General features: G+C 39.9%; 2 protein-coding genes across 2 annotated transcripts; both read left to right on the top strand.

Moving 5' to 3' along the window:
* The first annotated feature begins 415 nt into the window (after positions 1-415).
* Positions 416-3,294, top strand: LOC133710442 (D-cysteine desulfhydrase 2, mitochondrial). Its single transcript, XM_062136509.1, has 7 exons — positions 416-611; positions 825-1,145; positions 1,312-1,354; positions 1,438-1,776; positions 2,245-2,374; positions 2,487-2,660; positions 2,811-3,294. Exons 1-7 carry the CDS (start codon positions 525-527, stop codon positions 3,058-3,060), a joined length of 1,344 nt encoding a protein of 447 aa, XP_061992493.1. The 5' UTR covers positions 416-524; the 3' UTR covers positions 3,061-3,294.
* Positions 3,295-10,489: 7,195 nt separating this feature from the next.
* LOC133710946 (protein terminal ear1 homolog) lies at positions 10,490-13,525 on the top strand. Its single transcript, XM_062137101.1, has 5 exons — positions 10,490-11,463; positions 11,571-12,204; positions 12,310-12,435; positions 12,554-12,695; positions 12,819-13,525. Exons 1-5 carry the CDS (start codon positions 10,797-10,799, stop codon positions 13,125-13,127), a joined length of 1,878 nt encoding a protein of 625 aa, XP_061993085.1. The 5' UTR covers positions 10,490-10,796; the 3' UTR covers positions 13,128-13,525.
* The last annotated feature ends 3,516 nt before the right edge of the window (positions 13,526-17,041 follow it).

Here is a 17,041-nt window from a genome sequence, read left to right as displayed (position 1 = left end):
TCTCTTGGCTGAAATTGCTAGCCCTAGTAATTTAGGGCTGAGGAGCGCTTTAGTATTGTATCAAGAAGTTAACCAACTTTTCAGTCACATATTGGCATTTGCACCGTTTAGTTTTTAGGTTTTTATAAGTAGATCGTTTATGCACATTTTCAGTCAAGTTGATGATCGTTTGAGTATTTGTAATATTGAGATTTACTAATTATAGACACAAACGGTTCAGGTTGAACATATTTGGTTCGTCCATTGATTTGATTTAATTTGATACTCAAACGATCATCAATTTAGCTGAAAATTTACAAAAGTAATCTAATCACAAGGACCTAAAAACTGAATAGTGGAGATGTCGATATGTTAATGAAACTTAACTCAATAAAACGTAGAAGTCGCATGAGCCCTAAACTCCTAATTAGCATGGGTTGCAATTTGCAAACCTACGCTTAAAAGAGATTTAAGGGAGTCGGTCGCTCCGTCTTTTTCCGGAAAGCGCGCCACATCTTCTATCATTTTATCTACTTCTCAGCCAAATGAGCATGAAAGTTGAAAGCTTTCCCAGTAAGAGAGCCATTTCAGCATTCAAACGGAGCTTTCATTCCGGCCACGTTTTGAAACAGGTTCTGTCTCTCTATCTCACACAGTTCATTACAGACACTGAGGCATAGTTTAAGCAAAAGCTTTCTGTTACAAGTAATGGGTTGGATTCAGTTTTCGATTTTTCATTGCCAATATTTGTTCTTTGGTCATAGCATTACATTTTAGTTTTTGGGTTTATGTTCAATTTTTGCATTCACATAATATTTGACAAACGCTTTAATCCTTATTGTCAGTGTGTTTCCAATGTGAAACTGAGTAAAGAAGAGTTTGTGTCCAAATTGCTTGATAGAAGATGGACATTGCCTATCCCTGATGCTAAAATTCACCAAATAAAGCTTTCAACCAGCAAAGTACAACCACAACCAGGCAGACCCTTGTCTGATATTTCCTTCTGGAACAATACTAACCCATGTTTTAGTCATTCTATGGCGGAAAAGGACGATTCTTTCTTTATTGTGAGGGATGATTTGTTGCATCCGTTGATAAATGGGAATAAAGCAAGAAAATTGGATGCATTGATTCCCCTTGTTGAAGATCATTCCGTGACTGATGTGGTGAGATTATGATCCTTTTATGTTTATCATCATTTTATGAGCTTATGAACGTAGATAATAATATGTTGGAGGTTATAGAGTCCAATATTCAGTACTAATTCCCATTCAAATCTAAGTTTCTCTTACGACCAAATAGCATTCAAGTCTTGACTTTGCTGTGGTTTAGGTGACATGTGGAGGTTGTCAAAGTGCCCATACAGCAGCTGTTGGTAGGTAATTTCTTGCTCCAAATACTATAGGATATTCAACCTTGCTGCAAAGTAGCAACTTCACTGACTTGTGTGTGCTTCAGCCGTTTCATGTTCAGAAAGAGGATTAAAACCACATTTACTTCTACGAGGGGAGCAGCCTGAAATACTGACAGGCTATAACTTGATGTCAACAATATATGGCAATGTCACATATGTTCCAAGATCGCTTTATGCCAATAGGGAAAAGATGTTAAAGAGCCATGCTGATTATTTGGCAGGCAGTAGTGGTAACGTCCTTCGGTTTGATGATATTTTGGAGGCTTCTTTGAATCAAAGTGATGGTGCTCTGAATCTTTTGCAAAAGGATGCTAATAGAAGTGACCATCCTCGGAAAATTGTAATTGTCAATGAAGGCGCAGGAGATGTTGTAGCATTACTAGGTAACCTAAGTCAATTCAGAACAGAGAATCATCTTGTTGCTTCCATATATACATATTGGCATCAAGTTCAGTTAGCAGGATCATGGTTTATAGACCAAGCCCCTAACATGCCCCTTAGATTTCATATCTTGAATTGTCCACATCTTCTGAGGCATTGTGTTACTTTATCCTTGTTTGTGTGGTTCTATTGAGAATGAAGTTTGCACTGTTATGTGTGGCCTTGAAAATGCCTCCAGATAGTTATGATCATCATTGTTGTTGGCTCATTGCTAGGGAAATGCATGGGTCTAGTTTAGGGTTTCTATGATTTTTACTTTCATTTTTTGTCTAAGACTACATGTGCACAATTATTCCTTTATGTTTTTCATTTCTATTTTTGTGCTGTGTTTTAAGTTGATCCTTGCATCCTGATGTGGTACTAGTTGTTATGTTTAAAGATGTAATTCAAAGATGCAATTGTCTCCCTAGGTTTGATTCGCCTAGTGCAGTACTTATCCCAGAATCACTTACTTGGAAAAGAGAGGGTCTTGAAGTTTGTTGTAGATTCTGGAACTGGGACAACAGCTGTTGGTTTAGCTCTTGGAGCCATATGTTTGGGGTGTGTTCCCGTATGTATTACACGACTACTTCGAATTAATTCTATGAATTACTGAGCTTCTATTGTGGCAGACTATTGCAGCATATTAACTATTGCTATTGCTGCTTGTCAGGCTCCCATGGGAGGTAACTGCAGTGATGTTGGCTGATTCATATGATGGGTACAGACATCAGGAGAAGCGCTTGATATCCAATTTTAAGAGGCATTTTGATATTCATATTGATCACTGCTTTGATGATATAGACAAAGGAATTGTGCACTGGGTAGAACGTTGCCACCCGAGAAAGTGAGTAGCTTGTCAAAATCTTCACAACTCCTGTGATCTTGTTTATAACCAAAATGGCACACCCAATGTTATATTTATATAACACTTGATTGCGTATTTTTAGTCTTCTTCCTCTTTTTATAACTCCAATCCTGCCCCAAAAATCCTCAGATTTGGCAATGTATTGGAAGGGGAATTAGAGGCATGCCAACATATTGCACAACAAACTGGTATTTTAGTCGACCCAGTTTACACACTTTCTGCTTGGGAGATGGCGATGGCCCTTCATAAAAAGGAAGCAGAAGTTGGAGGAGGTGTAAAAGTGGTCATGCTCCACAGTGGAGGCACTCTAGGCATGTTTGGATTAGCACAGAGGTACAAATCTTACTTCTCCAAGCTCAAAGTTGGATCATCCAGCTAAAAGAGATAGTTGACTCAAGTGAGCTCATTTACACAGCACGGAATTTAGGCATTGTAATCCCACTGAACTTTACTCTGATTTTTGTACTGAGAAAATATGGAAAAAGAATGGAAATATTCCTCTTATTAAAAGTTTGTAATATGCAAGAGGTTCACTGGCCATGTATTTATCCAGCTCCCTCTATCTTGATGACGGTTTGTTATCATTTCTAGAAATATCACAATCTTTTCTTCACTATCTAACTCTCTCCTTCCCTTCTTGTCAAAAAAAAAAAAACTCTCTCCTTCCCTAAAAGCAACAAAAACTGCTGCAGTTCTGGGTATAGGCCTTTCTAATATTTGTTAGAAAAAAAACTACATGCCATGATGCAAACTTAGTCCATGGCCCAAAAATTTAATTGGGTTTCTGAAATTATTGATAAATCCCACCATCTTTAAAAAACTCTTGCACATTTGCTTGTTGTATTTGCCCAAAGTCATCAAGTACTCTCTCGCCTTCTCCCTCTGTCTGTCTGTGGGACTGTAAATCTGGGAAGTAGAAAGCTAAACTTCTTTCCACATTGGGCTGCTTCCCGCTATTAATTTTATAAGTGGAACATTCTTGATCACGGTGATAATGTTACAATAACACAACATATAAACATATAATTGAATCCCCTAATCTAAAAGCTACCTAGAATCTCTTACCCAAATAAGAAAATGCCTAGGAGGAACGCTTGTCCCAAAGCATGTATGTTTATGTAGGTATGTGTGCGCCTATTGTGGCACTTGCAAAACGATTTGCCACAGTGACAGCAGCACACGACATGGCACACACACACACTCCAAGATTCTATTGACACTAGCCATGATTAGAATAATCACTAATGATAGTGGTTGGAGCATTGGAGAGTTCGTGGTGGCAAACCAAGCCACAAAAAACAAGTGCAGGCAACATTCCTGGTACTAAGGGGAAGCAGAATTTGATGGTCTCCTGGATCCATTGTCTCACACTCACCCTTGAGCTAAATGGCTCACCCTTCCCCAATCAAATTGAGCATATGAATCACGCCATGCTTTCTGTTGACAGTTGAGAGTAATATCATGAGGTGTCGCGAATGCAAAGTCTTGGATGTAGGATTTGATTTCTTTATCCATTATCAATTTATTTTACATTAAATGTTGAAATAATCTTTTAATGTGTGAGGTGAGGGTTTTGTTGCACGAGGGCATCTTAGGATTTGAATCTATCTTCTCTCAAAATTATTGTTAAGGCTTTTGAAGCTCAGTGATAATCTAACATAATATCTACTTAAATAGCAAGATTTTCTATACTATTCTTTTCTCAAAGTTGAATGCTCTGCTGCTCCATCTGCAGCCTTTGTACTCCAGATCTTGGCTTTTTTTCTTTTCCAGGCAAAGCAAACAGTCTTCACAACTTTTTACATGTAATTTTAGGGCTTCTTGCACTGGCCTTTTTATATATTCAATGGCTAGGGGCATATGTAGCTAGGTGGGAACACCTTTCTGTTGAAAAATAAGAATAAGGAGGAAATGTAGAAAGGTATGGCTACATTATATATAGTATGTGATGGATAATGCCATTGAACCAGAAACAAAGATGGGGAATGTCCCTGTGTGTGTTTGGCCGTTTAGAAAGCTTATACCTGCACAGTATGAAATATGATAAGCCTCCTTGAAATAGGCTAGGGTTTGCTGGCGATAAAGGGTAAAGGTCACTATCACGTACTTTTTGTGGGGATGAAAAGGATGCCTTCTTCATAATGCAAGAGAGAGATTGGTGGCCCATGAATTGTGTAGAGCAAATGGGGAACACTGCAGCGTTACTTGTTAATTAACCTAATTGTAGTTCCTAGTCGTTAGAATCCCTGTTGTTATGCTCAACACGAGAAAATGAATTTACCTGATGTGAGAAACTGAGAATCATCTTCAAGTGCAATGTGAGAAATTGGAAATTTAAAAGATCTAACTAAAACGATAATGAATCAAAAGTCAGTATGTAATTCCATTGACGATTCAAAGAGTATTAGGGAAGACAATCATTTATATTTCAATTCTATTAAAAGTGCAAAAACATGTTTTTGGGATGAATTGTCTAAATAAACACAAAAATATAAGACACTAAGCAAAGTAAACTGATGATCTTGTCCTGGTACAAAGGATAAATATTTATGAACATGATGTCTAAAATCTAACATAATCAATTTTTTTTTTTTTTTTGGCAAGTAAAAATACTAAATCCAACATCTTTCTCATAGAGTACAATATTTACTCAATATATATTCTTGCTCAATTTCCCGACTCTCAGTAGTATTTAATTTGGTCTATACAGCAGTTTCTGTTTAGTAGAGAATTACATTATACCTTAGTGACCTAGCTAAGAAGTCCTCGTCAAGTACATTGTAACTTGAAACAGAGAAAAAGAAACCAAGAAAAATGTGAAGAAGTATCTCCTCCATACCAAAACTGGTCAATCGTGCATGACAGTAATATAGTAGTACAATCATGCTGTGACTTTACCAAGCTCATAGATTGAGGGCATGGTAATAGTTAAACAAATGAGAGACCGTATCGAAATGTTTGAATGTGCCCCATAAACAAGTACCTTAATTATTTAGGGCTTTGATGCATGTTTTAAATTATTTATGTATGAATGAAAAGAAAAGAATTACATAAAGGGAGACAGCAGCATGCAAAGTATCGAAGACGCGACTAAACTATGGTATCAGACGGCATTGGAATTTGGAAGTCTCTTAGTCTCATGTTGGACTCCCCGGACTGGAAACTCCGGCGCACGTGTGCTGCTACTCTTCTGAGACTCGATCGTACTATAAAATTAAAAATATGAAATCTCTATTATGAAATTGCATGCTCGAAGGTACTTGGATATGTGCTTGGATTTGAGTCTGAACGATTTTCAAGATGTAAACCATTAGTGACATGCTGAAAGACATCGCAGGATTCCGGCATGGATTTATGCAGTAGAGAATTTATGTCCATTAGCTAGGTTAGTCCAATTAGAAATGTAGTTTGCGGTCTAATTAGGGAGGAAGAATTTTGTTTTACACTCAAAACTCTCGAGAACTGGTTGAATGATGTTGAATTGATCTGTATTCTAAATTATGACTAAATATTAAACATGACTAAAATGTCTAAATTCAACCTCGAGCTCCAACACATATTACTAATTTGTATGTGAGAGACTAAGTTTAGTTGTTGAGTGCATTTGCATGTTATTGTATTAATTTCAATAATTTGCATAAAATCTCATATTTGAATATCTCTCTTAAACGTCGGTGGATAGATAAAAGGTTTATAAGTTGATGAACTCGATTCTTATTTTAGTCATTAAATTTTGCCATGAATTCATGAATTTTTTTCTCTATTGCAATTAAATGATGCACACCGGCCAACGGTCATATCTCTATGTCATGAAATGTAACTAAATTTAATAGTAAAAATTCTAACTTACGTAGCATATATATCAAGTTCTCATCCTCTTACAACATAATTTATCATTCTTAAGAACATACATTTCTTAAAAAAAAAAAAAAAAAAAAAAAAACATACATTTGAATTTTTCAACATGCTCAATAACAATGTATTTCGTGATAACCATGAATGAATTATGAATCATTCAGTAAAATACACTTCTAATGTTATAAATAGAACTTCAACTGTCAAACAACCAGCTGTTAAGCTTCTCTTATTGATTATTGCAACCACCTTCACTGGCAGGTTTCAACTATAATTAACTATATATGATTAAGCATATCTACAGAGAGATTATTCAGAGCACCGCCGTACACTTGCACCAACATAAATGAATGGTTAGATTGCATTAAATACACTTTTTGTTTATTAAAAATAAAGTTGATAATAAATATCAAGGGTTGAGATTATTTTATAAGGGTTGGGTCACTTGCACCGTCGGTGCATAGAATAATTTCCAATATCTACAAAGATTAACCAAGTAATTAAAATTCTGGGAATGCCAACAAAGACGACATTCTTGGAGGAAGCAAGTAATTTTCCCCATATTGCAATGTTTACATGCATTTATTTAAACGATCAATTTATTATTCCCTCTAGCTATGTGTTCTTGACTCAGAAATGAAATTATTTTAGTAAAAGAACCAGAAAATAAAATAATAAAAAAACACGAATCCCCTTAAAATCTGCATATAAAGTATAATGACCATATGACTAAATGGGAGTAGTTTACGTACAAGACCTTTTCCAGATAGTGATCCTAATCACAACGTATATATTCATCGTGAAAGTTGATGTGGCCTCCCTTGCTCTGACTGTCCGTATACCCCCATCATCATTCCAGCATGCAAACTCCGGCCACCATCCCCCACCACCATTCTTCTACATGTATGGAATATAACTAGCTAGGGACCCTAATACTAACGCATGCGATTTTGATAAATTGAGGCTAACATTACGGATAACCGATACATAATGTGCACGAGTTAACGTCAACGACAATTAAAGTGTAAAATTCAAATTAGGATATTGACGTTGACATATTCATTTAAAACGCTCAAACAACCTTGATATTAGTAACCAATACATGCGACCTAAATTGGACCATACTAGGTCAAAGCTTTCTCGACTTTGTGACGAAATCTGCACAGGGCTGTTAGAATTCCTTTCCATCTCACCAAAATACATCTACTCGCACAAGTCAACATATGTTATAGGGAAAAATTCACCAACGGTGTCTGGACACTTAGGGGACTTTCAGAATGATACCTGAACTTACAAAGTTATCAATGTGATACCTGGACTCATTTTTTCGTATCAACATCGTACCTATGACCAATTTCCGTAACGGCTCCGTGACGAAAATTGGCCGTAGGTATCACATTGATACGAAAAAATAAGTCCAGGTATCACATTGATAACTTTGTAAGTTCAGGTATCATTCTGAAAGTCCCTAAGTGTCCAGACACCGTTGGTGAATTTTTTCCTATTTTGCACGTGCGATGCACGTGAGTCACTTAATGAAGACAAAAGGACCGATTTACCCTCAAATTCTTTCTTTCTTTTCTTTTCTTTTTTTCTTTATTCTTCTTTCTTTCTTTCTTTCTTTCTTTCTTTCTTTCTTCTTCTTCTTTTCTGGTTTCTTCTTCCCCTGATTTGAATCATCAAGATTCAAATCATCTTGCTCGTCCGATTCCTACCGCCGATCGCCGATCAAACACCGCCGCTGCGTCTCAATCCACCTTCATGCACCATAGATGTTTCTGGTTCCCCCAACTTCAAATCCTATAGCAAATTGAAATTGTGCATTGAGGCTTCACCGTTCACTCCGAGTTCATCCTCGCCGTCGTCGCCAATGACTTGACCACAACAACCTCCACCACCGCACAACAACGTCGTCCTCCGCTGCTTCTCGATTGGGTTTGGGGATAAGGACTGCTTCTTCCTCCACCGCTAGCGAAATCGTGGAGGCTCAATGCCACATTCTAAGGGCCACCGACCGGAAGGACCGCCACAGCAAGGTTTGCACCACCAAAGGCCCCAGGGACCGCAGCATCCGGCTCGTCGCCCACACCGCCATTCAATTCTACGACATACAGGACCGGCTTGGATACGACCAGCCTAGCAAGGTCGTCGATTGGCTAATCAAGAAAGCCAAGGCCGCAATCAACGAGCTTGACTAGCTGCCACCGTGGAACCCAAACTAAATTTATGTTCATACAACATTTTCTCCGACGATGCCGATATCCGCCGCGCAGGACACGCAGAACGTGAGCCTCAATTTCTCGATGGTGGAGGCTCCGAGTTCTTTGTCTACTAATCGGCGAGGCACAATGGTGGGTAGCAGCGGAGTGGCGAAGCTGGTGAATAAGAAAAGCTCGAATTTTCTGCAGGTGAGGATGGTGTGGAGGCCGAAGTTGTTAATCTTTATCTGCCTAAAATTGCCTCTGATCGAAGTTGGGCTAAACCGATGAAGTTGCAGGTGAGGATGGTGTGGAGGTGGTGTTGTATGTCAGGAACGAAGGAGAGGATGGAGGGGTGGGATTGGAGCTGTGATTTGAGAGTAGAGGGCTGGCAGAGTCTGAGTTTCTGATCAATGGTGTATAAAAGGGGGTCGAAGGAGAGAACGAGAGTGGTGGTGGTCAAGTCATTGGCAGCGGCGGCGGGGATGAACTCGGAGTGAGCGGTGAAGCCTCAATGCACAATTTCAATTTGCTATAGGATTTGAAGTTGGGGGAACCAGAAACATCTGTGGTGCATGAAGGTGGATTGAGACGCAGCGGCGGTGTTTGATCGGCGATCGGCGGTGGAAATCGGACGAGCAAGATGATTTGAATCTTGATGATTCAAATCAGGGGAAGAAGAAACCAGAAAAGAAGAAGAAGAAAGAAAGAAAGAAAGAAAGAAAGAAGAATAAAGAAAAAAAGAAAAAAAAAGAAAGAAATAATTTGAGGGTAAATCGGTCCTTTTGTCTTCATTAAGTGAGTCACGTGCATCGCACGTGCAAAATAGGAAAAAATTCACCAACGGTGTCTGGACACTTAGGGACTTTCAGAATGATACCTGAACTTACAAAGTTATCAATGTGATACCTGGACTTATTTTTTCGTATCAATGTGATACCTACTGCCAATTTCCGTCATGGAGCCGTTACGGAAATTGGTCATAGGTACGATGTTGATACGAAAAAATGAGTCCAGGTATCACACTGATAACTTTGTAAGTTCAGGTATCATTCTGAAAGTCTCCTAAGTGTCCAGACACCGTTGGTGAATTTTTCCCTATGTTATATGAAACATAGAAAGAAAGTCCACCACTCGAGCGGAGATAACGCTTCCGATACTCATGCAACAGCTCCGCCAACAGCTCTCACCTTTGTCATTATGAAACAGCAACTGCAACAAGACTAGAAATTGATGCTAGAAAGATTGAAATCAAACCAAGACTAGTAAAAGATTTGATTTGGCAATGAATATATTTATGGAAGAGCAAGTACAGAGAGTCCTTTTTTGGGTGAATGACCAAGACAGAGTGCAAAGCACTAGGTAATTTGAAAAACACAGTAAAAAAAAAACAAATCTTAAGTGGTCATCACTCAATTACTCAATATAGCAATGTCAAAAAAGGTACACCATATTGTAGCAGAGCAATTATTACCCGTCCGGTTTTGGTAAAAACCCCTTTTGTGCATGACTTGTACCCTTCAACTGCGCATGATCGCACACTACCCATTCCACGTGTACGGCCTCCACTCATTCCAACAGCAAAATTACCCAATCACCCCCAAAATGTATGTTAATCTTTTATCTTCTTTAGAGATCTCCCCCAGTCCACCCCCCCGCCCCATCTACTGAACAATTTCAGCTCTTTGACAACACGGAAAAAAAAAAAAAAACCACTCCCCAATCCACCGGGCTAATACGGTAATTTGCGGGCAAGGTCGGGAAGGGCAAAGATGCATTTTTAGGAAAAAAAAACTTTCAGTAGTGGCGAAAACGAAAAATAGCTCTGTGCTTTTTCTACTGTAGCTCAAAACTTGAGAACTCAGACCAATTTTCAGAGAGAGAGAGAGAGAGAGAGCTGGAGAGGTGTACTGTTTACTCGGGAAGATAACTGGGGGAAATTTGACCAGCGCTGGAAGACCCAACTGATACCCAGTGGTTTTATTATTACTACACCGGAAAACCACTTCTCACTTGTTCACCATATTTCTACTTCCAGCCAAAACCCCAACCCCAACCCCAGATGGCTGAAACCGGTTTCGTCCGGTTTCCGGGTGGCCTGGACCCGGGAGCCGAGGAGTTCAGGCCCAGAAACCCGAACCCGATACCCCTTTTCAGCCCACCACCACCACCGCCTCTGCCACACCAAGTTTACTATCCCTACCCACCGCCACCGCCACCGCCGCCCATGAACGAAGTCGTGGCGGTGCCCTACGTGCCGTCACCCGCCGCGTACGTTAGCGCGGTGACGGTGCCGGCCCCGATCCCGCCTCCGGCCGCGGGGCCGACTCGGGCGGTGCTGCTGAGGCCGGTGCCGTGTGACGTCAGCGAGGTGACGATTCGGCGGGAGTTGGAGGCGTTCGGGCAGGTGAGGTGGGTCCAGATGGAGAGGTCCTGCGACGGGATCGTGACCGTCCATTTCTACGATCTCAGGCATGCAGAGAAGGCCTTGGCGGAGATTCGGGAGCAGCACATGCAACACCAACAACCCACCACCCGCCCTCCTCGTAATTCCGGTCCGTACCACCGGAGCTCCTCCGCCGTGATTGTCAGCCCCGACGTGTGGGCCCACTTCGTGATTCCGGTGCACACCGCAATCCCGGACGGCCACAACCAAGGCACCATCGTGATTTTCAATCTCGACTCGGCGGTGACCACCTCCAGCGTCAGGCAGACGTTCCAAGCTTTTGGTATGATTCATTCATTCATTCTTAGTCTTGATATTCGATCCCAAAACTTTCTCGTGGCCCAATAGTCACATGGCCGGATTGTGACCGTGTTTGTTTGGTTCCCACAGGTGCTGTGAAGGAATTGAGGGAGACACCTTCGAAGAAGCACCAGAAATTCGTGGAGTTTTTCGATGTCAGACACGCTGCTAGAGCTCTCAAGGAGATGAACGGCAAGGAGATCCATGGCAAACAGATTGTGATCGAGTTCAGTCGCCCCGGAGGCAACAGCTGGAAGAAGCTGAATTCTCTCACCACCACTGCCGTCCCAACTGTCGTCTCTGCCAACGTTGCTTCGCCTGAGTTATATCTGCCCGAGCCCTTCTCCGGGCACTCTCGTTTCAATGCAGTCTCGCCGCTAATGTATGGTTCACAAGGCCAGTTTTCGAGTAGGACTAATTCGGGTAGTGGAAATGTTGGTGTGGAGTCTCTAGTGGCGGAGTTGAATTTGGGCGGTGGAATTGAAGAGAGGGAGTCAGTGGGGCATTCCAGAAGGGCTTCTTCGTCGAAGAAGCAAAGCAGCCAGGCAATGGTAACAAGTCCAAGGCAGCTGCAGCAACCGCCACCGAGGAGTAGTAGGGGAAAGAGAGGAAAGCAGCCCAAGAAGTATGATACTCGCTTTCTAATCAAAGAAGATGTCATGGTTGAATCCACAAGCGATTCAAGAACCACTCTGATGATCAAAAACATACCCAACAAATACAGGTGGGTTTGCTCGTTCTCGAACTTTTACATGTATATACTTGTGAGTTTTTCATATTTGAATTTCATGAGCTTTTGTCTGCTTTGGGGCTATCGCATTATTTACAGTCAGAAGCTGCTATTGAGTATGCTGGACAACCATTGCATTCACTGCAACGAGCAGATTCTTCGCGACGGCGATGAAGACCAGCCTTTGTCCTCCTACGATTTCGTTTATCTCCCCATTGATTTCAAGTAATTTTCTTTCTCCATTGATTTTTTTTTCTTTAAAATGTATACATGAAATTATATATATATACTTGTAAAGCATTGATATAAATTCATTCATGATTGTTTGTTATTGTGCAAACAGTAACAAATGCAATGTAGGTTATGGGTTTGTGAACATGACAAGCCCAGAGGCAACATGGAGGCTTTACAAAGCCTTTCATCACCAAAATTGGGAGGTCTTCAACTCCAGAAAAATCTGTGAAGTCACCTACGCAAGAGTTCAGGCACGCATTAAGTTTCTTCTTAACTCGTTTTCTATTTATTTTCTCAAGTAATAATTTTTGTTTTTGAAAGGTGGGGAGAAATATATTTGGAATTTCAACGAGTTATTTATTTTATTTATTCAGGGATTGGAAGCGTTGAAGGAGCACTTCAAGAACTCGAAGTTCCCGAGCGAAATGGATCACTACTTGCCGGTTGTGTTTACGCCGCCCCGGGACGGCAAGCTTCTGACGGATCCACTCCCCATCTTCGGCATCCAACACAAGTCCGGCAGCAACTCCTCCGCCGCCGTTAATCACCCCATTACTCTCCTCCTGCCTCCATCACATCAACATAACCATGATGACATGGATGACTCTGACCACTGTAGTAGCCGTAACGGCGGCGTTCTGGGTATTAATGACGACCAGGACGACGACGACCAAGACAGCTAGCTCCCTGTTAGCTTAGAAACTAGAGCTACGGAACACGTCAAATCTCTCATAAGTTGATGTGATCTGCTAGCTTACCTCATTTAGACATAGGTTGATAGCTTAAAGCTTGTAGCACCTAAACTCTTACCAATGAGAAAGCGCCCGCGCCTAAGCTGATAGCCCATCACCTTCTTTTCTCTGCATAGCCTAGCCCTAAGCAAAAGCCCTAATTTCTGTCACTCTCTCAGGTCTGCCCAACATCATTTCAAATTTCGCGTCTTTTTTTTTTTTAAATATTTCTGTCTTTGTATTTTTGGCAAAAATGTAAGTTGCAGTGTTTCTACTTCGGTTTAGATGCTAGTATAGTAGTGCAGAGTACTGTAATTTCTTTTCTGTTTGATGCATCTAAAATTTTAATTCTTCTGCACCTTTTTCTCTGCTAGATTAAGATTAATTAATTAATACACATTTGAAATTTGAAATGCCCAAATATGCGAAGACCTTGAATTCTTTTTTAACCATTGGAACTAAAAGACCTCAATGGACCGACGGTTTATGAAATGCACCGTGAACGGAGCTGGCGAGTTACTTTTGTAGCTGGCATTTTCGTTTAATTTTGCCCGTCTCTTTGCTGTTACCCCATGGCGTTGTCATTGCCAAGTCAGGTACATATATTTATGGAAAATGCAGCAAGGAATGCTATTCCTTTTTGCCATGTCTTTGTCCGAGTTAGATGTGTATAATGTTTCTGTTACTGTTATACATGCCTATATATATTTCTTTGAAATACGCGTAATGGATTGTTTATTATGGTGTTTCTCCTAACTAATTTGCTACTATTTCAATTCTCAAACTAAAGAGATGCATGGATTGGGGAAGCTAAAGGGTTCTTAATTAGTAATTAACTATTGGCTAGTACTTGAGTAAATGTTCATTCCAAGATGGGTCTATGTGATGGGTACGTATAATTATGTAAAAATCATGCCATTTATTACCCGTGAGTTTTGGGATAGTGTGTGTAATATTTCTCCATTAGTGTGGTCGTTCGGCTTCCTGAGTTTATGATGTGGTCACAACGGAAGTTATGAAATGTGGAAGGTACTATTTTGTTTGGATACTCTGGTGATCGATGCATGAAGAAATTGCAGAGGTGGATTTGGTTGTTTTGCTGTCTCTATATGTGCTTTCTCTCGATTAAGTTTCTGTTGTCTCATCTTTTCGGTTAGTTTGGTGTTTCAGACCCTAAAATGTGAATTTGTTCTTGTTTGATCATGGGGTCAAACATGCATGCTATTAGCATGTAGACGTTGCTATTTTTACCAGCAAGTTGTACCAAATACTTAGATTGTATGTATCATGCATATTCAGTTACCTGCCAAAAAATTGACCTAAAACAAAATTATTGATATAGTAGAGGTTACAGTTCAATTTTTTTTGACATCTTTATAATATATTACTAAATAATACGAGGTAACTACGAACAACAAATTCTAAAAAAAATTGTGTCCTGACTAAAATAATTATGTTTATTAGGTGGCATAAGACTAGCTAAGAGTATTTCGGTTGTGACTTGTGAACATGTTTTCTCTTTCATAAATGTTTTGAGGCGAAGTTTTACAGCAAATTAATGCATCAATAAGTCAAGTAAATTTGATTCAATATATACAAAGAAAAACTAGTTCGATACGGAAGTACAGTAGGCTCAAACTAATCTAATAATGTATGAAATTAATCTACTTTTAACTAATCTAATAATGTATGAAATTAATTTACTTTTAAATTAAACTAATATACTTAATATATCGGTGCATTGATATATCGTGAATAAATTCTATTTCAAAAACAAGTTCATAAAATTAAGTTTTGCTTGTATATCCATAAAAATCAGACATCATCAAATAGTTATAGAAAAGGTGCATTTTCTATGCGGCCGTCCACCATTATTCATTTTTCCTTTGAGCGATTATTCTTACAAAGTCCTATTAACCTGGTCGTATTTTATATCTAAAGAAATGTATTTTACTCGAGCTTCTTACTGTAAACTTAAAAAAGAAGATTCGAATCCCTAGAAATGAATATTAGCATCTCCTCGAGTATCATCACAAGTCGTTGAGGACAGAGGAGATGTAAACCCTGCAACCGACTTGAATAATACTCGGGCAATCTGAGAATGCAACGCCATCGAGTATTACAAGATTCACAAGACCAGCTAACCCGAAAGGCAAAAGCAATGATGTTAATCTATCTCTGCGTAACCTAGCTAGGGATTATATAGAGAGCCACGTGAACTTTCAGAGGTATAAGAATCCAATGCCACGTGGGAAGTAAGCCGACGTGTCGATACATGTGGCTGTGTATATAGACTTTGACCTTGATCCGTACCTCTTGGCCAGGGTTAGCAGTACAGTACTATAGGGCTCAGTGCTCCACACAGAGAGAGAGAGCCCTAATATGCGTCTGTTCATCATGTCCATGTCTATATCTTATTTTTAAGAGAGGGCAGCCCTTGGACCGTCGGACCATGACCGTCTCTCTCCTCCTCCACTAAGCTTTAAGATGGTTGACGGGTCTCTGCGATTTGCAGGCCATGGCGCCCATTAAATGCCCATGTCTTATACTTGTGGGGCTGCTCTTCCCTCCTTCCCTCTCTGTAGTCCCTCTTCTTTGTCAGACTCTCCCTTCTCTTTATGCTCTTTTATCTGATGCTCTGGGGATTTGACACGTGGTCCACCGATGTCCTGCACTTCCCCGACGACCAGAATCCACATCCAGGCCATTTCTGGTACGCCGGAATCAATTGCCTCGTATTGGTTGCTCATCACCGCTGCGTTTCTACATATATTGACTTTACCGGTTAAAACACAGACGTTCAATACCACATTATTTTGCCATTAGAAATGCGCTTTCTTCACCATGCACGCACTAGGCTAATTTTGACATATGATGGTCTTCATTTGCTGTGGATTTTTCTAAGTAAAGGGATGAAGGCATGAAGCCCTAAGTCCTAACAATAAAAGCACATGCATAGATTTTGAAGATAATATGAATCTCAACTATCTAAAGCATTGACCATATGATGTGATTAGAAGTTTCAGGACGTAATACCAGTAAAATACTATAGAAATAATAGTTACAGTCAATGCAAACTAATACAAACTCATCGAGAGCATGAACTGACCCTGTTCTATGAGCATTCAAATCTAATTCATGCACATCATGACGTCTTCACTAGGCAACCCATTGTGGGGATGATGGTTTACATGCACAAAGGTTTTACAACTCCAATAATCGAGTCCAAAGTCGTGCAACGAAAAATGAGTCACTCAGGAGTCAATTGGAGTTCCTTGTCCTCGCCACGTAATTAGGACTACGCATATATATGATGAAACTTCAGAGTATGTCACTCAAAACATTAGAAGACTTGCACAAGTGTGAGCACCCCTTGAATGCACATGCCGTTCACAAGTGTTTTGAAAACTAGTCTCAAGCAATAGTAGAGAAGCCTCAATTAAGTAAAACAACAGTACATTATGTTTATAATTTTAAGGGAATAAAATTCACAATTCTTATTTTATAATCTACACTGTTTTTTTTTTTTTAAGTAACTCAAACTTTGTCTTTAATATCTTAAGTTTTGTTTTTATATAAGAATTTCAACAAAAACAAAATGATGAGTGTTGATTGCACATTTAGGAGTGTGAATTTTCTCCTCAATGCAAGTTCGCTTTTCTCATATTTATCAAAGGAAATCATGTGGCTGATTGCATAGCAAATTTGGAGGTAGACCATGGGGGGTTACATTGGTGGGATTCTTTCCCTCCGTGTGCTTTTGTGGCCTTCATTCAAAATTTACAGGGGTTGCCAACTTTCGGCATGGTTGATTGTTGCAAGATGGTTGGTGTAGTATATTCTCCATGATCGCAGTGGCTTTGTAT

Source organism: Rosa rugosa, chromosome 5 (genome assembly GCF_958449725.1).
Source record: "Rosa rugosa chromosome 5, drRosRugo1.1, whole genome shotgun sequence".
NCBI lineage: Eukaryota > Viridiplantae > Streptophyta > Magnoliopsida > Rosales > Rosaceae > Rosa > Rosa rugosa.
The sequence above is the reverse complement of the archived record's forward strand: the minus strand, read 5'-3'. Positions and strand labels throughout refer to the sequence as shown.

Bases quoted from the DNA above. Each gene is read 5' to 3' on its own strand.
- LOC133710442 (XM_062136509.1), top strand. From the start codon at position 525: ATGAGCATGAAAGTTGAAAGCTTTCCCAGTAAGAGAGCCATTTCAGCA. The intron at 612-824 runs GTTCTGTCTCTC...CCTTATTGTCAG, and splicing joins CCGGCCACGTTTTGAAACAG to TGTGTTTCCAATGTGAAACT. The intron at 2,661-2,810 runs GTGAGTAGCTTG...AAAAATCCTCAG, and splicing joins GAACGTTGCCACCCGAGAAA to ATTTGGCAATGTATTGGAAG.
- LOC133710946 (XM_062137101.1), top strand. From the start codon at position 10,797: ATGGCTGAAACCGGTTTCGTCCGGTTTCCGGGTGGCCTGGACCCGGGA. The intron at 12,436-12,553 runs GTAATTTTCTTT...TTGTGCAAACAG, and splicing joins TATCTCCCCATTGATTTCAA to TAACAAATGCAATGTAGGTT. The intron at 12,696-12,818 runs GCACGCATTAAG...TTATTTATTCAG, and splicing joins TCACCTACGCAAGAGTTCAG to GGATTGGAAGCGTTGAAGGA.